This window comes from Cucurbita pepo, chromosome 2 (genome assembly GCF_057944985.1).
Source record: "Cucurbita pepo subsp. pepo isolate OVF chromosome 2, ASM5794498v1, whole genome shotgun sequence".
NCBI lineage: Eukaryota > Viridiplantae > Streptophyta > Magnoliopsida > Cucurbitales > Cucurbitaceae > Cucurbita > Cucurbita pepo.
This window is the reverse complement of record NC_141799.1, coordinates 12,929,359-12,957,103: the sequence shown is the minus strand read 5'-3', so window position 1 is coordinate 12,957,103 and position 27,745 is coordinate 12,929,359. Positions and strand designations below refer to the sequence as shown.

The following is a 27,745-nucleotide window of genomic DNA, read 5'->3' as shown; positions in this document are numbered from 1 at the left end:
TGCTTAGTTGAGGTGATATGTTATGCATGTGACGATGTGTGGCCCTTGAACGATTATGGCTTGTTTGTATGAATATTTGAATGTAACTGCATGAATTGTATGACATGAAATACGGTAAATTGCACGAAACATAACCCCGCTAGGAATATGTATGATATGTAACGAAATGAGAATGAGAATGACATGTAAGCATGAAAACGTGACATGGGGTTATGTTCATTAATGATAACTGTAGGACTAGTGGGACCTCATGCATATTGTGTGTTCATGCATTTGGGGGATACCCCTATCCCATCACGAGGGTACGGACGCGTACATCCAATGGCAGGACAACGATCGTTATGCTCTGCATAGTGCTGCCGTGACGGTTCTAGTTTTAACAGGTCTCGGTATAAGGGCTCCCAGAGCATGCCCACCGGCTAGGGACAGTGGCCCAGCGGTGTGCGAACTAGCTGGTGAGTCCATACTCGCACGTATGGGCTGCATGTAGAGTATATGGTACACGTCCACAATTACCTGTTAGGATTACACAGTAGGGAAAACGAAACGAAACGAAACGAAAGATAAGTCCTATCATTTCATTGCATGTGATTGTTGCATTTAACCCAATAGTGGGGTCACTTACTCAGTATTTCTTTAAATACTCAAGCCATGTGCTACTACATTTTTCAGGTTAAGGCAAGACATTCTTGTACGGCTGACGACGGCATTGCAACTTGAGACCATGACACATGCATAGGGTAGTGGTATTTATTTTCTTAGTCTTAGGCTAGAATAAGATGTTTTTTTTAAACTTAAACTCTTATTCATTTTATTTAGTGTTTTGTTGTGTCGTTTTAAAGATGTTTTCGAAACACGTAAGTCCATGACTGTGTTTTAAGATAAAGGTTATGTTTTATGGAATTTAAATGAAGTCGTCTGCATTCAATGTTTATGGTATGTATACAGTAACGACCTTAAATTAAGTAGAAAATTTCGGGTCGTTACAATCTGTTTACAGAATGAAAATAAATATAGAATTAGAGGAATATCTTATTTACAGAAATGAAAATCTATTTACAGAAAATAATTACAAAAGAGGAGAATGGAAAAATAATTACAAAGAGGGAGAGGGAAGATTTGTTGAACAGAATTAAAAAATGAAACAGGAAATACTGGAGACATGAAACTCCATCAAATTTTGTGTAACAGGAAATATCATAATTTTAACATGTAAATTAGAGAAACAATTTTATAGAGTTCAAACTTGGAACTGATGTCATGCGCTAACATAGGTTGACTTGGATTTCAAAGGACAGAATCGACCTTTCATTAAGGATATATATGTGACAACGATTTAAGCTAACCAGGTAAGTGGCTCACCTGTCGTAGGTTACGCGTTATTTGCTGTATGTTGGCACGTGCCCATGGATATGCACGTGTCATTAAATTGTATGCTAGTTTAATGTGCATAAGTACGAAATCATGTGAACGTGAATGTATGTTATGTATGCTGCTGAGTTAATGTGATATGTTATGCATGTGACGATATGTGGCCCTTGAACGATTATGGCTTGTTTGTATGAATATTTGAATGTAACTGCATGAATTGTATGACATGAAATACGGTAAAATGCATGAAACATAACCCCGCTAGGAATATGTATGATATGTAAAGAAATGAGAATGAGAATGACATGTCAGCATGAAAACGTGACAGGGGTTATGTTCATTAATGATAACTGTAGGACTAGTGGGACCTCATGCATATTGTGTGTTCATGCATTTGGGGGATACCTCTATCCCATCACGAGGGTACGGACGCGTACATCCAATGGCAGGACAACGATCGTTATGCTTTGCATAGCGCTGCCGTGACGGTTCTAATTTTAACGGGTCCCGGCATAAGGGGCTCCCAGAGTATGCCCATCGGCTAAGGATAGTGGCCCAGCGGTGTGCGAACTAGCTGGTGAGCCCATACTCACACGTATGGGCTGTGTGTAGAGTATATGGTACACGTCCACAATTACCCGTTAGGATTACACCATAGAGAAAATGAAATGAAACGAAACGATAGATCCCATCATTTCATTTCATACGGTGGCATCGTACACCTAGGGATCATGGCACATGCATAGGATAGTCGTTTGGTTTTTTTTTTTTTTTCATTTTGTAGTCTAGGCTGAATTCGGTTTGCATCATTAGCATAGGTTAGTATAGGTGGAAATATTTTTCCATAATAAGCATAGGGTAGAATAAAATATTCATTTGGTTTTTGTTTTTCTTTAATAATGTTCTGTTTTTTTTTTTTTTTTTTGCTTGTAATCATTTTTTTTTTCTTTCACGAGGTAATAAAAGGGGAGAGTAAGTTAATAGGGCCCTTTTAATGTATATTTCGAATTTGACCTTTTAGATTAAATAGGTAAAATATTAGGGTCGTTACATTAAATTTTTATTTATTTATAAAAGTAAAAGGATCAAATTTTATAGGTATTTTTTAAATATAGTAATAAAGACAATAGTCTTTTTGAATCTTTTTAAAAAGTTTGAAGGATATTAATGAAACTTTTTAAATTGAAGGGTAATTTAGAAACAGCCTGAGACCACCGCTAGTAGATATTGTTCTCTATGACCCGTTACGTATCGTCGTCAGCTTCACAGTTTTAAAACGCGTCTACTAGGAAGAGGCTTTCACACCCTTACAAGAGTACTTCGTTACCCTCTCCCTAGTAGACGTGTTTTAAAATCGTGAGACTAACGACGATACATAACGGGCCAAAACAGACAATATCTGCTAGCGATGAGCTTAGACTATTACAAATGATATCAGAGCCAGATACTGGACGGTGTGCCAGCAAGGACACTGGACTCCAAAGGTCCCTAGTAGACGTGTTTTAAAACCGTGAGACTAACAACGATACATAACGGGCCAAAACAGACAATATTTGTTAGCGATGAGCTTAGACTATTACAAATGATATCAGAGCCAGATACCGGAAGGTGTGTCAACAAGGACACTAGACCCCAAAGGGGTGAATTGTGAGATCTCAAATTGATTGGAGAGGGGAACGAAACATTTCTTATAAGGGTGTGGATATCTCTCCCTTAAGGGGAAGCACAAATAAAATAATATCTACTAGCGGTGGGCTTGAACTATTACATGTAGAGACCCGAGAGATCTCCAAGAACAACAAACAAATAACGTTGTGGAAGAAAATTAGATCATTGTTTATAAAGTAAGCACTTTTAGTTCTTAATTGTACTACTTGTGTTTTTTTTTATGGTACTACATGTTGCAATTTTGGATTTAGTGTGTACTACGCATAAAAATAAAACACACAGTCACCACTAAGTAGTGTTCATTCTTTGGTGGGATCTGAAACTTGTTAGATGAACACGACTCTATTGTCCACTTTGAGTGTAAGCTCTCATGGCTTTGCTTTGGGCTTCCCCAAAAGACCTCGTACCAATGTAGATAGTATTTCTCACTTATAAACTCATGATTTTCTACAAAATTAGTCGATATGGGACTTTCATCCAACAAAACTTGGCCTCTTGAAATGTGCACACATATATTACTTATTAACACGATGCAACATAAAATATCTTTCATATATAATAACATCATCATCATCTTCATCAATTTCTTTTTCATGACAGAACATTCATGATTTAATATAATTAAATTGTGACACTCGAGACAGGTGAATAACCAAAAGCCTCGATTTTTTCTCGAGAAATCACTTTACGCCCCCATCAACACAAAGACTGGTCAAAGGAAGCAAAATAATGGGACAATGGATGAGCGTTTCATTCAAATTTCGATTAGTTGAAATTATAGAGGGTTAGAAACTCAAAGTTTGTCTTTTTCTTATCATATCTCGATGTTTGGTCCAAAGTTCATCCAAATTTTGATCTATTAGAACTATGAGACTTGAAAATCTAAGCTCTCATATCTCCACAATGGTATGACTGAGCATAAGCTCTCGTTGCTTTGCTCTAGACCTTTTAAGTATTTTTTAATTATAAATTTATTATTATTTCTTAAATTAGTCGAGGTGGATTTTCATCCATAAGTTATTGTTGGATGATGGAAGTCCCACATCGGCTAATTTAGGAAATGATCATGAGTTTATAAGTGAGGAATACTAACTTCATCAGTATTGGGGAAGCCCAAAGCAAAGTCATGAGAACTTACACTCAAAGTGGACAATATCATATCATTGTGGAGAGTCGTGTTCGTCTAACCGTTATTATTATTATTTAATAAAAATAAACTTTAGTACGAGCTAACTTGTAGTACACTGGCGAGCTTAGCTGGTAGTACAATCCAGCTTCATTATTTGATTGGCTTCCGAGAAAACCAAAAAAAAAAAATATCTATTTTCCCAAGAAAAAATGGAATTCCACATGACATTTTTCTGGGGAAAGTCGGCGGAGATTCTCTTCACCGGCTGGCCTGGCCGGAGCTCTCTCTCTTACGCCATCGCCTTAGTCTTCGTCTTTCTCGTCGCCTTCGCCGTGGAGTGGCTGTCGCACACTAAACTCACCGCCTCTGTCGCCGATGACGTCTTCGCCGGCTTTGTTCAGACCGCCCTGTACGGCGTCCGGGTGGGGTTGGCTTTTGTCGTCATGCTGGCCGTCATGTCATTCAATGTCGGAGTTCTCCTCGCGGCGGTGGCCGGGTATTCGGTCGGGTTCTTGGTTTATGGGAGCCGGGTTTTTAATAGATCCAAAATTGACCTAAATTTGAATATGTCTGATATACCCCCACTTAATTGTTAATAGAGTGAAAGCATGGAATCATAATATATTATATATATGGCTATTTTTTCCTATGTTGGGTACAATTTTGTATATTAATTTCATATATTAGGTATAGAGATAATATATCCGACCATAAATTTCTTCCCCGGCCCAACAATTCTCGTGGCATTGATTAAGGTTGTTACTTAAAAATAACTGTTTTGTAATTTTAGAATGAAAAACAAGTAAACACGAGGTACCCACCCAATCTCTTCCCATAGTAAGATGAGGTATTTCATGAGTTTTATGGATGATTATGGCGGTAACGTGTAGCTATATTTCTGGTTGAAAAAACCTGAAGTCTGTACTAACCGGTAAGAATTATAAATATCTTGTTGAGGAAGAGACGGGAGATTTTCTTTGTTGTCTGTGTATTGATAGGGGTGGAGAGTTCACACTCTCCAATAAAATGGAGTCAAATTTCAAAGAATATCTGGAAGCAGTAAATTGGACCACCCATGTGCTCAACAGAAGTACCACAGTGGTAAGTGGGAGTTAAAGATATATCTTCTGAAGAAGCTTGGAGTGGTATAAAATCTAATGTTGCTTATTGTTTAGTTGTTGGATGTATTGGTCCATGTTCATGTTTCAAACCGTGAAAAAAGAAATTAGATGATAAAAAATTTCAGTGTGTTCTGCCAGAGATGAGCAACGAGTCTAAAATTGCGATCCAATGTCCAAGAAAATAGTTGTAAATATAGATGTGATTTTTTTTTTTTTTTTTAAAATAAATGTTATGATTGAGGGATAAGTAAAGTTGAAGCTGGATTGATATAAGACGGAAGTGAACATGATCAGAGTGAAGAAAAATCTTAGTGGAGGTGGTATGAGAAGAAGACGTTAATGCATACTATCTCTACATACCAATATGAATCCGTTTAACCACATAGTTTCAATGGCTGTGTCACTAAAAGGAAGATGCATCTTGTTGATATAGATAGTAACTTTCAATTATTTTAAATCTTTCTTAGTCATCTTATTATTAGGATCGTTCTCATTCAAATATGGTATCGGTTTATTCATTTACGTTCCTTTACTCAGGTGTCATAGGTGCAATTGTGACCATATCTTATTCATATAAACCAGAGATAGAGGTAAATTTGATTGTTAGTTTATATGTTGTCAATCTAATTTTTACGGTAAATGACGAGAGAGTATGTTTATAAAATTTTTATGGAAATGGAATTTGATGCACAAAAATGTAATATCTTTCAGTTTAAATTCAAAATTCAATAAAAAAAATAATAATAAAATGATAATATTATTTTTTATTTATTTAAGTGGTTCACATTTGTTTGTAAGAAAAATAAAAAAAATAAATAAAAAGCATATTAATTTAATAATACATTAATTTCCAAAAAGTGAGACACGACAAAGAAATACTTCTCTGACACATTTTAATTTCACATGCACTCAATACTGAATTTCATATGAGCACGTGTTTTTAAATGTAGTTCTCCCGACTACAATTTTAAATTCAAAATCAAATATTTCGAAAATATATAAAATAAAATAAAATATTTTTTTTTTCATAAATTCCACAATCTGAAAACAATTTTAAAAAATTAATCTTAAATCATAAAATAAATTTGATAATTACCCTAATAAAAAAAAATAAGTTTGTGACCATATAATAAAAAATTCCATCGAATTTTATTTAGAATAAGAACAAATATGATGACTAGACATGTAAAGAACAGGTCGCAAGTAGAGGTCATTTAAACGTGCAGTCTATACCATTTAAACACAGGTGATAGTTTTCTTCTCCTAGCTACTCATATTATAGATCGTTATTCGATTTTTTTCCTTTTTTGATGGAAGAACGGTAACGACTCTAAATTTTCACATACTCAAAGTCATTACTAACGTCTCATACCTATCTTTAGTGTGAAAATATAACTCTTAAAATGAACATTATTTATAACATAAACTCCGAAAACGCTTAGAACAACTTTTTCTCTAAAAAAAACACAGTCATAATCTTACGTGTTAAAATACGAAATACTGAAAATAAACATAAATACCAAATAATTTAAAACGATGAAATGCAAAACAAGACAAATTGGAAGTATACTAAGTACACAGTTATTACCGAGCCAAACAACGGAATCATCCTTTAGAATTGTGTCCCTATCAAAATGAAACACGTGCATGTTTTGGTGACGGAGACATGTCAGAACAACATGAAACACGTGCAAAAAAAAACCAACTAGTTTCATTAGTTTATAACTACGAACCTACTCTTCCATCATTCTCCATCAAATTATGGAGAGCTCACGGGTGAAACGACGCCGTTTACCGATGGTGCCATGTCCATACCAAGGCCACATAAACCCAATGCTTCACCTAGCCACATTCCTTCATCAAAACGGCTTCTCAATAACCATAGCCCACACATTCTTCAACTCTCCCCACCCCTATCGTCACCCGGAGTTCACCTTCCTCCCCCTCAACGACGGTATCACCGACGACCACGTGTCCTCATGGGATTTGGCGTCAGTGTTGCTAGCCATCAATGAGAATTGCAAGGGGAGCTTGGAGGAGGCAATGACGGCTATGGCGGCTATGGCTGGAGGAGATGGGGAGGAATCAAGTGAGGTCGTGTGTATTATACACGATGAACTAATGTACTATTGTGAAGGTGTAGCCAGCCACTTGCCTCTCGTGGCTCGACGAACAAGCTCCCAGACTCGGTCATTGTTAGGAATCACGACTCTCCACAATGGTATGATATTGTCCATTTTGAGCATAAGCTCTCGTGGCTTTGCTTTGGGCTTCTGCAAAAGGCCTTGTACCAAGGGAGATAGTATTCCTCACTTATAAACCCATGATCTTCCACTAAATTAATCAATGTGGGACTTACTCCCAATAATCCTCAACAGGCATCTATGTCAGCTTGGGAAGCATGGTTCTATTAACAAAGCAAGAGGTGGAAGAGATGGGTTGGGGGTTGGTCAATAGCAACCCACCGTTCTTGTGGGTGGTTCGGGCCCGATCGGTTCGTGGGTCGGATGGGATCGAGCTTGTTTTTAAAGTAAAGTGTTGGGTCATGGGGATGTTGGGGGGTTTTGGGGACCAACGAGTGAATGCTAGGTGTGTTAGCTGTGTGTGGCGGGTGGGGTTGGGTTTGGAAGGTGAGTTGGAGAGGGAGGGAGTGGAAAAGGTTGTTAGGAGAGTGATGGTGGGAGAAGAAGGGAGGGCGATGAGGGAAAGAGCTATGGATTTCAAAAGGAGAATTGAAGATAGCTTGTGGATTTGATTATGTCTTTTATTGATTAAAATAATGAGGTCGGGATCATTTGTGGAATCGAATTATTGTCTTTATGTAATCTCTTTAATGTTCTTTACCTATGGTCCACACGTATGTATACGGAATCATTAGGTGAGGTATTAGGTGAGCTCGTTGACATACCTCCTAAGCCTGAGTATGAGTTATTGAACGTTCATGTAAGAGCCCAACTCACTGCTACCTTATATTGTCCTCTTTCTCTTTCGTGCTTCTTCTTGAGGTTTTTAAAATCCACACCTTTATAAACAATGCTTGATGTTCGTACTCGTTCCTCTCTCCAATCGATGTGGGGTCTCACAATCTACCCCCTTCGAGGCTCAGCGTCTTGGCTAGCACACCGGGTGGGGTCTCACAATCCACACCTTTTGGAGCCAATGTCCTTGTTGGCACACTGCTTGGTGGTGGTCTCACAATCCACCCCCTTTGGAGCTCAGTGTCCTTGTTGGCACACCTCCTGATGGTGGTCTCACAATCCATCCATTTGGAGCTTAGTGTACTTGCTGGCACACCTCCTGGTGGGGTCTCACAATCCACCCATTTGGAACTTAGTGTCCTTACTGGCACACCGCGTGGTGGAAATCTCACAATCCACCCCTTTAGAGCCCATCATTCTTACTAGCATACCACTTGGTGGGGTCTCACAATCCACTCCCTTTGGGGCTCAATGTCCTCGCTGGCACACCGCTTGGTGGGGGTTTCACAATCCACCCCCTTCATACCCTAGCATCCTCGCTAGCATACTACCTAGTGGAGGTCTCACAATCCATCCCTTCAGGGTCCAGGGGTCCTCGCTTGCACACCGTCTAGTGTCTTTGCTCTGATACCATTTGTAATAGCACAAGTTTACCTCCAGCAGATACTGTCTTTTGGGATTTCCCAACGTTTTTAAAACACATCTAACAGGAGATGTTTACACACGGCTAAAAAAAATATTTCGTTCTCATCTCTAACTAATGTGAGATAGCACCGTTCATACAATTGAAACTAACAAAAAAGAAAAAATCTAAATAATATGGTAAGTATACACATTCGTACCAATGATTAATTCAATCCTCCATCCTATTAACTATTATTTGATCAATTGATGGGTGTGCCAATGCAATTTCTTGTCGGATCCTCACGTACCGTTTGTCCATTACTTAACTAAAGAACAAAACACAGTACAAAAGCGACGGCCTAATTTAAACCAGACCGTGGCAGCCGGCGGACCACTCATATTCCTCCATTAAACCCAACCCTTCACCTCTTCTTCTTCTTCATCATCTGAGTAAAAATGGAGAGGCCATGCCCGCCGAAACGGTGCCGTTTACTACTGGTACCATGTCCCTACCAAGGCCACATAAACCCAATGCTTCAACTAGCAACATTCCTTCACCAAAACGGCTTCTCAATAACCATCGCCCACACATTCTTCAACTCCCTCCACCCTCACCGTCACCCGGAGTTCGCGTTCATCCGTTTGAACGACAACCTCCCCTTGGACGACGTGTCGTCCTGGGATTTGGGATCTGTGTTGTTGGCCGTCAACAACAATTGTAGAGCCAGCTTAGAGGAGGCGGTGGCGGCCATGGCCGGAGAAACAGGGGAGGGATCTGGTGAAGTCATGTGTATTATACACGATGAGCTCATGTATTTTTGTGAAGCTGTAGCCAGTCGATTTGGGGTTCGGAGTTTGGTGTTTCGGACCACGAGCGCGGCGGCTTGTGTTAGTCGGTGTGCAATTCTCCAACTTTCGGCCGAGGGTCGGCTCCCCGTGCAAAAAGGTATCAACGTTACTTTTGAAAAATATTTTAAATCATGTGTCAGGATCACACAACAATGCACACATTCAATTTACAGGACCGAGAAAATACAAGAACAAATATAATCATCTACTATATATAACTATTTATCCGATTAAATTATAAATAAGCTGGAGGCTCGATAATCGAGATAATTTTGAATGATGAACAGAGTCGTTGGAAGAGGAGGTTCCAAATCTTGATCCATTGAGATTCAAAGATTTGCCGCTCTCGGCCGTTTCAGATATCACCAAACTCACTCAAATAATCCTCAACATGTACGCCATTAACACATCTTCAGCTGTGATTTGGAACACAATGCCATGGCTCGAGCCATCTGAGCTCAACCAAATCAAGGCCAAATTTTGCCCAATACCCATCTTCCCAATTGCCCCAATCCACAAGATTTCCCCAACCTCCACCTCCTCAAGCTTGCTCAAAGAGGACTCTACCTGCCTCTCATGGCTCCACAGACAACCTCCCAAATCAGTCATCTATGTCAGCTTGGGAAGTGTAGCCTTGTTAACTAAGCAAGAGGTGGAAGAGATGGGTTGGGGGTTGGTGAATAGCAACCAGCCATTCTTGTGGGTGGTTCGACCAGGGTCGGTTCGTGGGTCGGATGCGATCAAGCTTGTTTTAAAAGAGGTTGAAGAGAAGGTTGGAGACAGAGGGTGCATTGTGCAATGGGCTCCTCAAAAGGAAGTGTTGGGTCATGGTGCTGTTGGTGGGTTTTGGAGCCATTGTGGGTGGAATTCTACGCTTGAGAGCTTGAGTGAGGGTGTTCCATTGCTGTGTAGGCCATTTTCAGGGGATCAAAGAGTGAATGCTAGGTACATTAGCTGTGTGTGGGAAGTGGGGTTGGCTTTGGAAGGTGAGTTGGATAGGAAGGAAGTGGAAAAGGGTATTAGAAGAGTGATGGTGGAAGAAGAAGGGAGGAAGATGAAGGAAAGAGCTATGGATTTCAAGAGAAGAATTGAAGATAGTTTGAAGGAAGATGGGTCTTCTTCTTGTAGCTTAAAAGAGCTCGTGGATTTCATTATGCGCGTTACTTTCCCTTCGTAGCATCCGGTGGCATCATGAATACACTAGTTAAAGGTAGGTTCAGGGGTACGTATACTCATATACCCGTCTAATGGGTCCATGCGAGCATGCGTGAGTCATGGATAGAGAAGTACTAAACATTCAATTTTCGTATGGATTAGAGGGTAGAGTACAGGGATGTGAAATGTTATTTATGAAAGGATAGGTTTCACCATGATTGCTCGTGTATGCATTTTTCGACTCTAATAAAGAACTACTTAATGAGTACTTCTTAAAATACTCCCGTCATAGCTATATATATTTGAGAAAAGAATAAAATAATAATAATTAGTATTTAAAAATTTTCAAATAAAATGTCAATTAAAAATTATATATACAACGTGCGGGAAAGCCAAATATTGAAATAAAATATAAAATTTCCCGACAAACAAATCTGGAAATGCAGAACGCATGTGAATTGAAAATATTACTTTAAATAATTCTTAGTAAAATTTTAAATGAATAACTATTTAATTTATTATTTTTTTAAAATTAAGTTTTAAAAATATTTAAAAATAAAAATTAAAGATATTATTGAATATTTTAAACAATTAAGTCCGGGGAGTCGAGTATTTTACCAGATCGTCGTGCTCAGTTCCCAAAACCTTCACTTCTTCTTCTTCCCCGAACTATCGCGATGGAGAAACGAACGCAGAGCCCGAAACGACGGCGTCTGGTCCTGGTTCCATGTCCATACCAGGGCCACATAACTCCAATGCTTCAACTCGGCACCTTCCTCCACAACAATGGCGGCTTCTCCATCACAATCGCTCATACTCGCTTCAATTCCCCCGATCCTTCTAACTATCCGTTTTTTCAATTCCTTTATTTAGACGACGGAATTCCAGAGCACGAAGCTATTCCGGCCGATCTGATCGCCGTTCTGTTGGATCTCAACGTTAATTGCAGAGCGAGTTTCGAAGATCAAATGCGCAGATTGATCGGCGGCGGAGGAGCGGGAGAGGAGGTCGTGGCGGGCGTGATTTACGATGAGGTGATGTTCTTCTGTGAAGAAGTTTTGAGTGATTTGAAGGTGAGAAGCTTCATTCTTAGGACTACCTGTGCTGCGGCGTCTCTTGCTCGGATGGCTCTGGTTCGCCTCAACGACGAAGGCTACTTTCCTTTGAAAGGTAAGACGTTGATTTGCTTCAAATTTTATGAACAGAGAAAATAAAATTATTACTATTTTAAAAATATATAAATGAATTTTGTAAGTCATTTCTTAAAAAAAAAAAAAAAAAAAAAAAAAGGAAAACTAAATCCACATCACAGAATGTATGTTACAGGATCCAGCGCCGGAGCTGCATCCTCTGAGATTCAAAGATCTGCCAATTTCATTAACAACAGGCTTCACCAAATACCCCACACTGGTTAAAGGAATGTACAATCTGGAAACACCTATCAAAGCCGAAGCCATCATCTGGAACACAATGGAATGGCTCGAAGAATCAACAGTGTCCCAAATCAAAACCAAATCCACCACGGTCCCAGTCTTCTTCATCGGCCCTCTACACAGAACAGCCTCTGCAAGAACCAGTGTGCTCACTGAGGACTTCAACTGCCTGCAATGGCTCGACGAGCAAGCAGACGGCTCGGTCGTTTACGTAGCCATTGGAAGCATAGCTTCATTGGGTGAGAAGGAATTGGGAGAAATGGCATGGGGGCTTGCCAACAGTCAGCAGCCATTCTTGTGGGTAGTTCAACCAGGTGCAGTTCGTGGCTCGGAGTGGATCGAGGCCTTACCAGATGGTTTTCTAGAGGCGGTCGGAGGAAGAGGATGTGTTGTGAAATGGGCACCCCAGAAGGAAGTGTTGGCACATAGGGCTGTGGGGGGATTTTGGAGCCATTGTGGATGGAACTCAAGTATGGAGAGCTTGAGCGAGGGAGTTCCTATGCTGTGCAGTCCATGTTTTGGGGACCAGAAAGTGAATGCAAGGTATTTGAGCCATGTTTGGAGGGTTGGGCTGCAGCTGGAAAATGGGTTGCAGAGAGGAGAGATTGAAAATGGGATTAAAAGACTTATGGATGAAGAACAGGGCAGAGAGATTAGAGACAGAGCCAAGCATTTCAAGGAGAAAATTGAAGTCCATGTCAAGGTAGAAGAAGATCAGTGCTCCTCACGCACTCACTTGAAAGATCTTGTTAGCTTATTGAGCTCATTTTGATCATCCAAGTAAGTTTCTTAGATTTCCAGTTCTTCAATCCTCGGTTCAAGTTCATCAATGTAGAACAGAGGCACCGAATTTCATTGACACTAGTATTTGAACTATTAACATTCTCACATAGCTTAGACAACCAGAAGCATACATTACAATAGAAGTATAGAAGCATTTCATCGAACAGGTTGTGAGCAAACCGACTTCCAACGTTCAAACCAAAAACGCACTAGAAGTTCACCACAAACAGATTCTTATCCTAAACAGAGCATTCAATTGTACAAAGATGAAGATCTTCATCTACTCGCCGGTGATCTCCACCACTCGAACATCGCGTCTGCTCTGATCGTCTTCTTTAGGAACAAACACAGTGAGAACTCCAAAATCCATAAACGCACTCAACTCCTCGATCTTCCCGCTCTCCGGAATCTTGAATCTACTCACAAAGCCGCCGCTCTCGGTGCTGATCTGAAGCATCCGATCATCCTGAAGCTCGACAAGAACGTCTTCTCCTTGGAAGCCCGGAAGGGAGGCTCTCAGAACATGCGCGTTCGGCGTCTCGGTCCAGTCGAGACGAGTGTTGACGGAGCCTCCAAAGGCGAAGTCCGGAAAGGCGTGCGAGATTGAGGAAGGGAAAGGGAAATCGTGCCATAAGTCCAGAGGGAAGGGGAATTTCGGGAAGCGATTGAGGATGCTTGAAGAGGAACTATTGGAAATACGGCCGTCTTGGCCGCCGATTGGAATGATCGACATCGTTGGCGAGAATGCGCTAGAAATTGATCGGAAGTAGAGTAGAACGGAGTGGAAGGTAATAGGAAGTGATTTAAAGAAGGAAACAGGTGGGATGATATGGAAACCAAATTCAAGCTTCTAGGACCTTCCAAGATCCCTTGCGGTTTGGATCATGTATGAACGAGCTTAGATAAGGTGCTTCTCGAGAATGATTCAGAGTTCTCGTGGTGAAACACCTAGTCGCTAACGTTCTTTTGGGCTTGGATTTTGAAATTGGACTAGGCCCAAACTCATATTCCAGCAGAATTATCTGGAAGCCTAGAAGTTTCTTGAATGATTGGAGGCGAAGATTTTTTGGAAGAGAAAATTTCCAGAGAAAACCAGAATGTTCACCAAATCACTATAAATTCTCACCTCTTTCCCAATCTTCGCCAATCAGAAACTTCAAACAAAAGATTCTCTAATACTATTCGTTTGCGTTCAATCGAAGCGCTTCCAATTCTCAAATACAGTCACCTATTCAAGTATATACCTCAGAACTCAGAAGATGTCGATGATTCCAAGCTTTTTCGGTGGCCGACGGAGCAACATTTACGATCCATTTGCCACCTTCGATCTCTCAGATCCATTCGATTTTCATTTTCCTTCTTCAATTTTAACTCAAGTTCCTGAAGTCTCTCGAGAAACTTCGGCTCTGATGAACACTCGTGTAGACTGGAAGGAGACGCCAGAGGCTCATGTAATGAAAGCCGATCTGCCTGGAATGAAGAAAGAGGAAGTGAAAGTGGAGATTGAAGACGGTAAAGTACTTCAGATCAGCGGCGAAAGGAGCGTAGAGAAAGAGAACAAGAACGAAACCTGGCATCGGATTGAGCGTCGCTGTGGAAAGTTCCAGAGAAGATTCAGGCTGCCGGAGGATGCAAAAATGGAAGAAATTAGGGCATCCATGGAGAACGGCGTTCTTACTGTGACTGTTCCGAAGGCGGAAGAAAAGAAAACGGATGTGAAGTCCGTCGAAATTTCTGGCTGAATGATCGAACATTTGGATTTGAATATGAAAATTGTCTTCCCGATTTTGAATTTGTAAATTGTCAAAAATTATTTAATAAATAACCAAATTTAGACCATTATCTGAGAAATTTCTTAATTAAAAAAAAAATATTAAACATTTATTAGAATATTTTTTAGTTGATGACCTAATTATCTTAGTATTTGAACGGAATAATCTCGTGAAATTGTCCTCCACTTTATATAATCAAAATTATTCGTACAAAGTACGTCTCTCTTTAATCGAGACTCGACTCTTTTTTTTCTCGACTCCTTCGACATTTGAGAATTTAATACCAATTTATTGGCACGATTATGTTTAGGGGCATAGTTCTGATACTCTGTTACATAAACACGACCCTTCACAATGGTATGACATTGTCCACTTTGAGCCTAAGCCTTGATTTTGGCTTCCCTAGAGAAGAGAATAGTTTTTAATTATAAACTCATGACCATTCTTAAAATTAGCTAGAGTTTATCCAATCTATATTATTATTAATAATTTAGCTAAGTTATATTAGAGAGAAATTAAAGTTTTAAGAGATTAATACAATTTAATTAGATAATTTGTTAATTTTTTTTTTTTTTAATAAGAGTCTAATTTCATATAATTTGAAAAAACAATATTTAAAAACGTTTTTTTTTTTTAAGTTTTCTAAAAAACATTTTATTATAAATTAATACGTCAGCATTTCTTTGGAGACAAAATCCAATTTATTATTAATATAATTAAACAATAAAAATACTATTGATTTGCTTGATTCTGCGTTCGATTGATTCCCATGGCCCATCTTCTCAAAACTGCAACAATCTGAGCAGCTCCGCTTTCTTCTCCTCCGGACCTCTATCCTTCTCCCACCTGTTTCACGTTTTCTTCTCCAATGGCGTCTCTCTCCTTGTCGTTTGAGAGACGGAGACAGAGACAGAGGAGAGTTTCACGGGATTTGGATTCACATTGGATGAGAATCCGCATTGTTTAAATTTTGAAAATATTTCAGAATCATGGCTTTGATTTCGAATTCTTGTTGTTTTTCCTTCTGCTCGAATCACGGTGCTGTGTTCCATATCTTGATTCGGATTGGTTTTACCGCTTCTTTCTTCTTCCGTTCAGCGTTGCTGTTGTGATTTCTTTGATGACGAGCTTTAATTTTGATTTCAACAATGACTGTTCACCTTTCTCTAGAAGCCTCTAAGGTTTCCTTCTCGTATATTTTCTTTATCGTTCTTCGCTTTTCATTTGTTTGTTTGTTTTTTTTCTTTTTGATGGTTGATTCTTTCAAATTTTGTGAAGCTATGGAGAAAAATATGCGTCGAAGCGTCCATAGAAGTTTCGCTTCTTGCCGGAAGCTGGAAATATATCCTTGCTGGCGTTGTTTTTCAGGTTCGATTTCTCTCATTCTGTACGACTGATTGATTCCTTTGTCCGCTTTGATTTCTGATTTGTTATTTTGCTAATTCCTTCCCTTCGAATGTTTTTGAAACTCTTTTAAGAAAGATCTCAGGGTGCTATCCTCTTTTCAATATCACCAGAAAATGATTTACTATCCTAATGATTTCGATAAATTGAATACAAGATTAGCTCAGATCGTTCGAGAACTTGGTGGTGCTAATTTGCTTGTTTAAATAGTTTGTCTACCTTGTGGTTTCAGAATTGAGGTTTGTAATAGCTATTCCATTGTGATTTTCAAATTCAAGTTCTGAACTAACCGTTTGGAGCTTCAATGGAAGTGTAATGATATTAGCCATTACCTAATTATGGATGACAAATAATTGTTTCTGTTTCTTTCAACATTTACAAATGGTTATTTTGAATAATCCACACAGAGGACATTTGGATGGTAAATTTGTTGGACCTGAATAGAGGATGGCACTGAAACTTCAGCAAAGCAATAATCTGTAGTTTGTATAAATTGTAATCTTTGTTGGACCTAATATATACAGTCCTTGTTTCTTGTACGCATTTCTTAATTGATGGATTCTGGTTTGCAGTATATCCATGGTGTGGCTGCTCAAGGAATTCATTATTTGCACCGGCCCGGGCCAACACTCCAGGATACTGGATACTTTCTTCTTCAAGTGAGTGCTATTTTAGGATCAAACCCTTAAAATTCCAATTCAAAACTTGGGAAAGTTTTCTTTCTTTGATTCTTTCATAGGAGCTCGGTGAAGACAAAGCTTATGTTAGCGAGACTGTTTTCTCCCTCATATTTTTTTCTTTTGTGCTGGTAAGTAATATAGCTTTGTTCTTACTAACGATTATGTTACTGTTATGTTAATGATTTGACGTTGTAGAGAGGCTTATTTTCTACATATACTGTTATATTACAGTGGACATTTCACCCATTTGTTTGTCAGAGCAAAAGGATCTATACAGTTCTGATATGGTGCAGAGTTCTTGCCTATTTAGTTGTACGTATAATATCATCACCATCACCTCTCGTTAATTTTTCTTGATATTCTACCCTTTCATGAATACTTGATGATGGGTTTTTACATCTTTTAAGGAACACAATTGTTGATGGTTCGGAGGGAGTCCCACATTGGCTAATTAACGTGTTGATCATGGGTTTATAAGTAAGGAATAGATCTCCATTGGTATGAGGCCTTTTGGGGAACCAAAAACAAAGCCATGAGAGCTTATGCTTAGAGAATATCATACCATTGTGGAGGTTCGTGATTCCTACCATGGTATCAGAGCCATGCCCTTAACTTAGCCATGTCAATAAAATCTTCAAGTATCGAACAAAGAAGTTGCTAGCCTCGAAAGTGTAGTCAAAAGTGACTCAGGTGTCGAACAAAGGGTGTACTTTGTTCGAGGACTTCAGAGAAAAGAGTCGAGCCTCGATTAAGGGGAGACTGTTCGAGGGCTACATTGGCCTTAGAGAAAACTCTATGGTGTACTTTGTTCGAGGGGAGGATTGTTGAAGATTGTTGGGAGAGAGTCTCACATTGGCTAATTAAGAGATTGATCATGTGAAGAAGTCGTGTCCATCCTGGACATCTGCAATATCTGGTTTATAAGTAAGGAATAGATCTCCATTGGTACTAGACCTTTTAGGGAAACCAAAAGTACAGCCATGAGAGATTATGCTCAAAGTGGACAATATCATACCATCGTGGAAGTTCGTGATTACTAACAACAATCTGAGTTTTTACCTCTTTTGAAGTATGAAATATTTACAGAAGAACAAGATGGTGGTTGGAGTCAATTCTCTCCCTCGTCGATTCTGGCTCCGCTCATTATGTCTAAGAGGCTGCAATAAAGGGTTTTATGGTTAATTAAGATATAAAGTGGACTGGTTAGGAACTTTAGATATATTAAGGGATGGTGTAGTTAACATTTAGTCGGTGAATTTTCTTAATACGTTAGTCTTTTTGCTTGTTCTTTCATGAAACAATTGTCTTTTGATTTTGTTTTACTTTCTTGTCTAGATCGAAATTAAGTCTTCATTTTTGTTACGAATGTTGAACCATGGAACGACATTATCCATCTTGTTTTCTGCTTATACCTGATAAGTAACAGGGTTTCTGTTTGCCCATGACCTTTTTTAAGGCTTGTCAGTTCCTGAGGATAATCACATTCTACTCGACTCACCTTCCTGGTCCCAACTATCATTGTCGTGAGGTAAATAAAGTGATATACAATATCAGTTCATACTTCTCATACTTTGATGCTTCTGCCGTAATCTTTGATAGCTATATACTTCAAATATCCTAAAATGAAACAATTGTTTCAGGGTTCAAAACTTGCAAAGATGCCTCCACCAGAGAGATTAGTTGAAGTGCTGCTAATGAACTGTCTGTCGCATATGACTTACGCCTGCCATTTTGCTTCTGCTATATGCCTCCTCCAGATGGTCCTTAAAATCATGCTCATCTTTTTAAAATTAATGTGCAGTTTCAAAAGGGGTCAATTACGGCTGTGGAGACTTGATATTTTCATCCCACATGATATTTTCTTTAGTATTTACACGCACATATCATAGATATGGTATGGCAAGGTATAAACTACCATCACAATTCTGTATTTGACCCTTAAAATATATATACCTGGTTGAACATAATCTTACTCATCCTTGCAGATTTATCAAAATATCTGCTTGGCTTCTTTGTGTAATTCAGAGCATCCTCATCTTAGCATCTCGCAAGCATTATACAGTGGATGTCGTTGTTGCTTGGTAACTCGAAGAACCTAGAACTTGCAGGATGTGATCAAAGTTTACCCATCAATATTATATTATCGCTTTTGCCTTGCCTGCAGGTATACTGTAAATTTGGTTACATTTTTTATTGACAAAAAGCTGGCAGGTTTGCACGGTAAAACCTTTCTTATTACTTATTACTTAATTCCTGTTGATTGGTTAATTTAGTAGAAGATCATGAGTTTATAAGTGAAAAATACTATCTCCATTGGTATGAGACATTTTAGAGGAGCTCAAAATAAAGTCATGAGAGCTTATGCTTAAAGTGGACAATATCATACCGTTGTGGAGATCCGTGATTTCTAACGCATTCCTCCAAAACTTTGTTACAAAATTAGTAAAACTACTTGCAATGTGGGTAACATTTTAACATTTTCAATTTACAGAGCTGCGAGAGAGGCCTTCTGGCATAATGTCGCCATCGCTTCTTCCACTGAGTTCCAAGGAAGAGTTTCAGAGGCTTATGAATGGAAATTATGTGGGAATAACCCATTGAAGATATAAAGCTTAGAAGCAAAAGTTGTGAGTATCTCTGGTAATGACTTTTCATTTAGCTCTCTTCTTTACGTTTAGACATTAGAGGGTGGGTGGGCATGCCAGGGAAGAACTTCAGATAGGGATGAATGTCTCAATGACTTAGACAAACAAAGGCATCAACTGAAGATAGCTAGCTGCGATGCCTTTGGAAATAGAATCTTGAACTCATGGCCATCATCTGTACAACTATAGGCTCTGTGTTGTTCTTTGCTAGGATTTAAGTGCAGTCTCTTCTTTCAGAATGGAAATTCACTGATATTGGCAACATATATCTTTTGGGATTTTGCTTTTACATGGGTCAAAAGCAATTATGAGAGGATTTTAACCATTTTATTTGCTGTAAAGCTGATTAATTCATTGATTTTATCTAAAATCACTTCTTCAGTCTCCTTTGAGAAACAGCTTTAATTAAAATTTCTCATATTCTGCGACTAAAATTTTCGACATTGATTGCTTGAATATGGTAGAGAGCATCAATGTTAATCTAAACACCAAAATATTTAGGTGGGAAAGTACAATTAAACTGCACTTAACCAATCCTTTTCAGAATCTAAAGCTAAAGAATTGGCAAGAAAGATATTTAAGTGGCAAATTATAGCCACTATGATCTTGAGCAACGAAAATATAAGGGTATAATAGTGAATGGTGAAATGAAAACTATAAAATTGCCTAGAATCCGCCATTTTCACTGCTTTATTGAACAGAAAAACAGGTTATTTCGTGAGATGGATAACTAATTAGACCTAAAATGCATAGATCAAAGTTCTTCCCAACTCACCAAACAAATACTCAGATCAGGAATCAAGTCACATGGGAGGTCTACCAGAGCCAAGTAGCTGGCCGATTAAATTGGTTACCTGAAAGCATAGCAAACTGCCAATTAATACCATAACTAAATACAGAAACATCACCCCTAATGGAAGTCTAGACATTCTTTATCATAAATAGGCTTATCGAAGAAGCAGTTATTGTTAAAGCTATGCAGGAACGAATTTACGAGTATGTCGAAGGAAGCATTCTAAGTCGTAGGAGCAACGGTGGAAAATAAATAATCCCATAGACTATGAACCTTAATCATTTTTTTAGGTCGTGTTTTCATTGAGATAAAATGAAAGAATACACGAGAATACCGGGAAAAAACACTACAAGACCAGCTCGATTAACGTAAGGAGTTCCCATCAACAAAAATTAGGCCTATAGGGTAATTAAAGAAAGCTTTACACGGTTTCTAAGGAGTAACTATGGCCCTGTAATCACCAAATGTCAATTCAAGATGCAAGCCAATTGATCTATACAGGAGTTTCATCACAGAGTTAAAAATATAATGAACATAGCTGAATGAAATTTCTGTAGTATGGAATGTAGGGGAGAGTGCTTTAACTCTCTGTACAAAATCCAGGCTCATAATAAGATGAATTAGATTACTAATGGCTTTTGTTTTATCAGGGAACGCCTTGTGTCATTCATTCGACATACATTCACGCCTTGAAGTCAACAAGAACCCAACTAACCTAATAGGGGCTCCAGTCATGCAAAATATGGCCAAAAGGGTAAATTTAAAAAAAAAAAAATTACACATGGAAATCCGAAGAGAGACATGATATCTAACATGGGATCACACCTCACCGAAAGATCTCCCAATCACTCTAATAGTGCAAGTGTTTCTTACCCCAAAAGACTATGAACTAATTTAAATTTCCTTCCGAAATCAAATGTTTTACTGAAATGTGATCTTTTGAGACACGTGAATATCGACGACATGATTTAAAACGAACTTTATAAATCTAAGCTTTCGTACTTCCAAAATTTCGAGCACAACAGAACGTAAGTTGAATTTTTATCAGATGGAATACAAGTGCTCCTGTACTATTTGATCAACACATATCTCATAAACTAACAGACATACAGAGCATTGAAGGCAATGATCAACTTACATGCCAATACTTGGAAACACAGCGATCAATGCAGCTATTTTCACCCATATTCAGCTCAGATTCCTTGTACCTAAAATAGATAGCAATTGTTAAATGAAAAGAATGAGCTAAAATTAACTATATAATTCCAGAACTGCAACTTAAGAAATTGAATTCTATGATTAGAAAATATGCAATATTCAAAGATAGAAGTATAGTACAACTCTCCTACCTCTTATCGACACATTTGTTAAAACACGAGTGTGTAAGCCTGAAAGACGAAAGAAGAAAGGCATAGAAGTCAAATTCTGTGAAGAAGGTAAACGCATGAAGCTCGGATATTTCAATTAAACATGTATAGAATCTTGCGCCATAATGAAGTTATTAGAATATAAAAAGGTGAAATAAAAGAAGCGTAATAAAACCTACTTGTTGAACAGTTCAACTCGATATTCCATCTCCTTTTCTGCCATACCAAATATCTGCTCAAGTGCAAAGAATATCAAAATTAAATTGTGATGATAATCAAGAATTTATGAACTACATTTTAGATAATATTTACATGGTAAATATTCATCAAAAGCTAATTGAACACATTTATCACTCTAAATGGGCAGAGTTCAGAACAGGATAGATTAAAACAGAAAATAAAAGATTAATGCTTGAAAACCAGCTGCCTAATGAGAGTCTTTCACTCAAGTAATGAATTTTTTTTCGAACTCCTTACTGCCATAACAACTATTTGTCCAATTAACCCAGCAGAATAAGAACACAGGTTCCACTCTTGATCTAGGATACGCTCAATATGCTCAATCCAAACAATAGAATTCCTATCCACGGCTATGAATTTGCAAAAACGAAAAGAAAATGAATAAAAGAAACAGAAACCAACCTGTTCCTTGTCCACAGCCGTTGGACCAGTCGGAGAAGCCATTGAGACTCTGAATCAAACAAAATCACAGTCCAAAAATTCGTTACCCACCAAAAAAGGGACAATTTATCTATAACAAACCGAAAAATGATTCAAACAAACTTACTTCGAATGAATTACTAATGCAAAATTTGAAGATTGTAGCTCTGTCTTGAAACGTGTTCGACGAATCCAATCAGTAACTAATGGAGGAGGCAAAACCCCGCTGCTAAATCCATGGGACGATGCAATTACAAGATTTTTCCCAAAACTCAGAGATACTTTATGGTTTTAGGTTTAAAGATATACTTTAGTGTAGAGTTAACGAGCAGTTCGGTTTTCAATGTAACCTAAGCCGATCAGGTTCCAACCAATTTTACTGATTCTCTTTGGATTTTGATTGTGAAAAGTTTCAGCCGGTATATGCTATGGATGAAGTAAAAATGAAAGTGAGAATCACGTACCGTAATTTGCAGACCGGAGCTGTAGTCGATACGGCGGGGAAGATGGTGGATGACGGCGGCGAGGTGAGGAGGCCCAGGTGGAGGAGCAAGGTTTATGAGAGTTAGGGTTTACGGTTAAGAGCTGAAACTGGGGTTTGGGCTGGGCTAGGAGAATGTATTTGGGATTTTTTTTTTATCCATATTTTTTAATATTTATTAAACAAACATTTAAATTGTTAATTAAATTCCAAAAATAATAACAATTTTTTCAAAATTAAAATGATTGTCAGTATTTTTAAATTGATATATTTTTAAAATTTTTAAGGAAGTATTAAAGATATTTTATTTAAATTCAAATTTTAAAAACTTTTAAAAGTTTATAAATATATATTTTTTTATTTTTTTATTAATTTAACTAATAAAATAAAAATAAATAAAAGAGAGGGAAAGCCCTACTAGTCCTTTTGTGTATGATCCACGCGACTTCTTTTTGTTTACGTCGTCTCCTCCTCCGTTTCAGCAGAGCTCCGCCGCTGCCGCCTTAATCTTCCGTTCGTGCCGCCGCCGTCTTATTCTTCCGTTCTTGCCGCCGCAGTCTCATTCGATTCCTTACCTCCTTTTGTTACTGGTATCCTCCCAATCTCCATCTATGTACTTTTTCTCATTGATAAACACAAATTAGGATCTTCTAATGAAAGGATGGGAAGTTGTTTGTTTTTTTTTGTTTTTTGTTTTTGTTTTTTTTTTTTTTTTTACAATAATTAGCCAAATAGCAAAGGAGAAGAATAGCCTTGCGGCAAGTTGAGACGTAGTTTTTGTGTTGGCTGTGACTGATTCAGTGAATCAGTCACCTAACCCTCCTTTAATTCATAGCTTGAATGATGGTCCGAACAAATTCTAATTGGTTATACATTAATTTACCAAATTAGTTTGGAGAAGAATAGCCTTGCGGCAAGGTGAGACGTAGTTTTTGTGTTGACTGTGACTGATTCAGTGAATCAGTCACCTAATTCTCCATTAATTCATAGCTTGAATGATGGTCCGAACAAATTCTAATTGGTTATAAATTAATTTAACAAATTAGTTTGCATAAACAAAAATCAGTAGCCATTGTACTCCAATGCTCTTTCCAATCTCTAATTTTCCTTGCTGTTGCTCCTTCACTCATTATTTGTAACTTTACCTTCTTATGTTCCTTGCTATGTTCTTCGCCTTTGAAATTTTTATATATAGAGATAGAGAGAATCATGAAGTTAAATTGTTTGACAAGTCTAATAGGATTTTATCTGTTTCAGTTAACACCTTAAGAATTATGGGTAAAACACAATAAGTTCATAATTTTAATTATGATTTAATTAAAAAACGATGGACAAAAGATATACAATTCATCTCTTTAACACCATTTTATAGAATGATAAATGAATGAAAAACTTAAAAAAGAACAATTTAAATGTAGAAAAAATGAAAAGGGCAAGAGGAGGAGATAAAGTTTCTCTCCTATAGTCACTTTTATATCTCTAGTATAGATTAGAGCAAAGATATGTGAAGAACCTATGATGTCTTGAAAACGGTAGTCCATAATCACGAAAGTCGTCTAGCTAATGCCATGTGCCTGCACTTGTGTTGGCTCTTGAAGATTAAACTAAATATTGTAGGGTCAAATAGTTGTTTGATAAGATTGGTAGAGGTGCATGCAAGCTAGTCCCGATACTTGTCGATATCGGAACAAAAATGATAATAGAACTTTCAAAGATTGAAATTTCATTTCTTTGGAGTTGGTGGAAGAGAAGCCTTAACGTCTTGGCTTTGTTGGTTTTGGATAATTTTAGCCCTTTTTCCTATATTGTCAATTTTTTATGGGTTTCGTAGATTTTTAGTTTACTTCTTATGTTATTTTCTTTGATTTATTTTATTTAATTTTAAACTGAGACTCTGAACTAATTTTTTGTAGCCATGGAACACGGGTCCTTCACGGATGAGACTAAATCAACATTTTCTATGGCTGATGAAGATCACACACTTGCAAATTCCATCAGATACACTTTGAATCAAGAGTACGAGCTCTTTTCCAGTTATTCTTGAGTGAATATTTGAACTGTTAACAAGACGTGCCAAAGAATTTGTAGTTCTTGGGCCACTGATCTTATCTAACCATTTCATCATTTTTCCAAAGATCATTGACTTCTATTAATTTGATGACATCAAGGATCAATTAGGTTCTTGGTTAACTCATCGAGCATAAATTGATGAATTGTGTACACCCATTGCATGTGTTTATATAGGTTCTTTCATCGTTCATTCAGAAGAGTTGTTTATATTGTTATCTTTTTTCACCTGTTCAAGCGATCCTCTCGACAGTTTTTTTTTTTTTTTCTTAAACAAACCTGGTTTAGATTGTTTGTTATTTTTCCTTTCAGAAGAGTTATTTATATTGTTATTTTTTAATTTAATCATATCCGTTATACTTTTAAATGACTCATAACATGATCTTGCAGTCCAAGAGTGACATTCTGTGGGTACAGCATCCCTCATCCTTCAGATAATCGAGTTAACATCAGGGTCCAAACAACAGGTAAGTTTCTTGAGGTATTTTGATTCGTGAAAAGTACAGATCAGTTCCAATTATTTAGGACAGTTTTCTGATAATTAGATTTGTTTATTTTGCTTGGTTTCTTCTTTCTACACTCATGCAATTTATGCATTCATGACATAAATAGTCTGGATATATGCAGAGTGCGACCTAGGGAGAAAAATCTTTCCATAAAATCGACACATGTTGCCTGTTTTCTTTTTATTAATATGGTTTATAAAGAATATGTTTTAGTACTTAGAACTTTGGGCGGAGTGCATTTAGTTTCAAGTTTCAATGTTTTGTCCAAATTTTGAAAAAAATTCTATGTAGTTCATACATCAAACACTAATAACTATACGGTGTGACAATGCCCTATTAAACATACATTAGTTGATTCAACGTACCATGACAAATAGTAGAAGTGAATACTAGACAATACTAAACATACATTAGTTGATTCGACGTACCATGACACTAATAACTATAGTTGATTTGGTAAGTTGTTTAAAAAAGAATAATATACATTTTATTTTGTTTAATAGTCAAGTTCTTTCTACAATGTGTCAAATCAACCAAGATTTATCTAATAGGGCTTGCCACATTGTTACTTAGTTAGCAAAGCAATGTTGATAGGCATGACTATTTAGAATGAATTGCAACCCAAAGCTTTAATGGCATAATCAAAACTTTAAAAATTTAAAGACCAAATAGATACGACTATCGAAATATAAGTAGCCACCTATGTAGATTTTAACATCCTACGAGTTTCCTTAGCAACCAAAGGTAGTGGGGTTAGGTGGTTGTCATATAAGATCTGTTGAGGCGAATGCAAGTTGACTCAGACCCTAAATAGATGTTTTTGAGGCCTAGATAGATGGTATCCAGAATGTATGGTGCGTCCCCAAAATTGGAGGTGGGAAAACAATGTCCAATGCTCTGCTGTTTGAAACAAGCAAAAGCTAAATAATGGGGAAAGACAAAAGCACATGTAAATGGTGGTGCAACGGCAATAGCAACAGCAAACTATTTGTTGAAGTGACCAAGCATTAAGCATTAACATTAGGATCAGGGCTTATTACTATTTGTGGTAGTGATGGAAGAAATGGGTTTTGAATGTTGATTGAACTGAACATGGCAGGTGATCCAGCAAGAGAGGTTTTGAAAGATGCGTGTCAGAACTTGATGGCGGTGTGCCAGCATGTGAGGAACACACTCGACAAAGCTGTTCTTGATCACAAACTCACCAAGCCTGTGGGAGACATTAATATCAAATAGAGTGGGAGCTTTCCTTCCCCCCTTCTTTGTTGGGCTTATAACTTCCTTTTTTGCTCCATTTATATTATTGTTTACAGATTATTTGAGTCAGTTTAGTTGATGAATCTTTCTTACTTTTACTGTTATCTCAACTGATGCCCCTCTCTCAGGGATTTTTGGTTAAATATTAAATACTGTAGATTTTACAACTTATTAGGAAAATGCCAGATATTTTAAGGTTCATGAGGAAGTGAAGAAACATGTTTGATCAAATCGGAGAGATTTTTTTTTTTTTTTTTTTTTTTCTCTCGTTAAAATAAATTAATATATTCATATATATAACAAAATAAAAATGAAGAACAACTTTTTGGAAGCCATTACTTAAAAACACCTTTTAATTGTTGGTGTCATTAGGAAATTGTTTATGGCCATGATTAAGATACATATGTTATAAGTTTGGTTTTAATTTAAGAATATGATTTGCGGAAGGATAATTGATTATTTTAAGAGTTCTTTTAACACCTGCCCTTAAAAAAAAATAGTGTTACAAAATTTGGATGAATAGAAAATTAGAAAATTAGTTTGTTTTAAAATCGATTAGAAAATTAGTTTGTTTTATAAAACAGATACAAGTAATTCTAAATATTTTTATAGTATTTTTTTTTATGTTTGTTATATATATAGTTTCTTTAAACATGTCGTTTTAATTTTATGATCTATACTTGTATTTTCCTCAAACTAATTCTTAATAGTGCCGTATTTAATTGTCTGTCTTTAATTCTATGACAATGTTGAAAACTATGTTAAAATGTTACAATTTTTGGATCGATGAATTTATTATTTAAATGATTATATATTTATTTGTGTTTTGTTGGTGAATTTTTAATATCTTAAATCTAAATCTAAAGTTATATCGAGTAATTATGAATGATGGATAAATAAATATAAAAAAAGTTAAAATTAATTAATTAATTATTTATTTATTATTATAAGTTAAAATTAATTAATTATTTATTTATTTATTATTATTATTATTATTATTAT

At 37.1% G+C, this 27,745-nt stretch overlaps 8 protein-coding genes and 1 pseudogene across 11 annotated transcripts; 7 read left to right on the top strand and 2 right to left on the bottom strand.

Moving 5' to 3' along the window:
- Positions 1-4,389: 4,389 nt before the first annotated feature.
- LOC111789281 (copper transporter 1-like) lies at positions 4,390-4,764 on the top strand. The gene has a single exon (XM_023669998.2). The coding sequence runs from the start codon at positions 4,390-4,392 to the stop codon at positions 4,762-4,764; it is 375 nt and encodes a 124-aa protein (XP_023525766.2).
- Positions 4,765-7,073: 2,309 nt separating this feature from the next.
- Positions 7,074-8,044, top strand: LOC111788456 (UDP-glycosyltransferase 76E4-like; annotated as a pseudogene).
- Positions 8,045-9,125: 1,081 nt separating this feature from the next.
- LOC111788719 (UDP-glucose iridoid glucosyltransferase) lies at positions 9,126-11,069 on the top strand. Its single transcript, XM_023669175.2, has 2 exons — positions 9,126-9,837; positions 10,028-11,069. The coding sequence occupies exons 1-2, from the start codon at positions 9,348-9,350 to the stop codon at positions 10,915-10,917; spliced, it is 1,380 nt and encodes a 459-aa protein (XP_023524943.2). The 5' UTR covers positions 9,126-9,347; the 3' UTR covers positions 10,918-11,069.
- Positions 11,070-11,319: 250 nt separating this feature from the next.
- Positions 11,320-13,189, top strand: LOC111788718 (UDP-glucose iridoid glucosyltransferase-like). Its single transcript, XM_023669174.2, has 2 exons — positions 11,320-12,065; positions 12,208-13,189. The coding sequence occupies exons 1-2, from the start codon at positions 11,573-11,575 to the stop codon at positions 13,098-13,100; spliced, it is 1,386 nt and encodes a 461-aa protein (XP_023524942.2). The 5' UTR covers positions 11,320-11,572; the 3' UTR covers positions 13,101-13,189.
- Positions 13,161-14,285, bottom strand: LOC111788721 (18.5 kDa class I heat shock protein-like). The gene has a single exon (XM_023669179.2). It carries the CDS (start codon positions 13,842-13,844, stop codon positions 13,392-13,394), a length of 453 nt encoding a protein of 150 aa, XP_023524947.2. The 5' UTR covers positions 13,845-14,285; the 3' UTR covers positions 13,161-13,391.
- LOC111786679 (17.5 kDa class I heat shock protein) lies at positions 14,281-14,950 on the top strand. Its single transcript, XM_023666907.2, has one exon. It carries the CDS (start codon positions 14,371-14,373, stop codon positions 14,851-14,853), a length of 483 nt encoding a protein of 160 aa, XP_023522675.2. The 5' UTR covers positions 14,281-14,370; the 3' UTR covers positions 14,854-14,950.
- Positions 14,951-15,615: 665 nt separating this feature from the next.
- Positions 15,616-19,997, top strand: ATIPCS3 (Inositol phosphorylceramide synthase 3). 3 transcript variants are annotated; one of them, XM_023666292.2, is made up of 11 exons: positions 15,616-16,064; positions 16,162-16,251; positions 16,860-16,946; positions 17,027-17,095; positions 17,199-17,279; positions 18,424-18,495; positions 18,608-18,668; positions 18,769-18,871; positions 18,953-19,048; positions 19,132-19,178; positions 19,459-19,997. In XM_023666292.2, the coding sequence occupies exons 1-11, from the start codon at positions 16,032-16,034 to the stop codon at positions 19,566-19,568; spliced, it is 849 nt and encodes a 282-aa protein (XP_023522060.2). In that variant the 5' UTR covers positions 15,616-16,031; the 3' UTR covers positions 19,569-19,997. The 3 variants fall into 3 exon arrangements, 2 of the variants coding, with proteins under 2 accessions (XP_023522060.2, XP_023522059.2); XM_023666291.2 differs by having other exon boundaries at positions 19,132-19,187; XR_015419972.1 differs by lacking the exon at positions 19,132-19,178 and having other exon boundaries at positions 18,953-19,131.
- A 189-nt stretch (positions 19,998-20,186) lies between these two features.
- Positions 20,187-23,056, bottom strand: TIM10 (Tim10/DDP family zinc finger protein). 2 transcript variants are annotated; one of them, XM_023669181.2, is made up of 7 exons: positions 22,897-23,056; positions 22,560-22,658; positions 22,415-22,463; positions 21,952-22,004; positions 21,755-21,793; positions 21,544-21,613; positions 20,187-20,466 (listed from the first exon to the last, which is right to left on the bottom strand). In XM_023669181.2, exons 3-7 carry the CDS (start codon positions 22,454-22,456, stop codon positions 20,416-20,418), a joined length of 255 nt encoding a protein of 84 aa, XP_023524949.1. In that variant the 5' UTR covers positions 22,457-22,463; positions 22,560-22,658; positions 22,897-23,056; the 3' UTR covers positions 20,187-20,415. The 2 variants fall into 2 exon arrangements, with proteins under 2 accessions (XP_023524949.1, XP_086977775.1); XM_087121649.1 differs by lacking the exon at positions 22,560-22,658 and having other exon boundaries at positions 22,415-22,523; positions 22,897-23,036.
- A 272-nt stretch (positions 23,057-23,328) lies between these two features.
- RPC14 (RNApolymerase 14 kDa subunit) lies at positions 23,329-26,910 on the top strand. The gene is made up of 4 exons (XM_023669180.2): positions 23,329-23,503; positions 24,827-24,929; positions 25,371-25,447; positions 26,586-26,910. The coding sequence occupies exons 2-4, from the start codon at positions 24,829-24,831 to the stop codon at positions 26,720-26,722; spliced, it is 315 nt and encodes a 104-aa protein (XP_023524948.1). The 5' UTR covers positions 23,329-23,503; positions 24,827-24,828; the 3' UTR covers positions 26,723-26,910.
- The last annotated feature ends 835 nt before the right edge of the window (positions 26,911-27,745 follow it).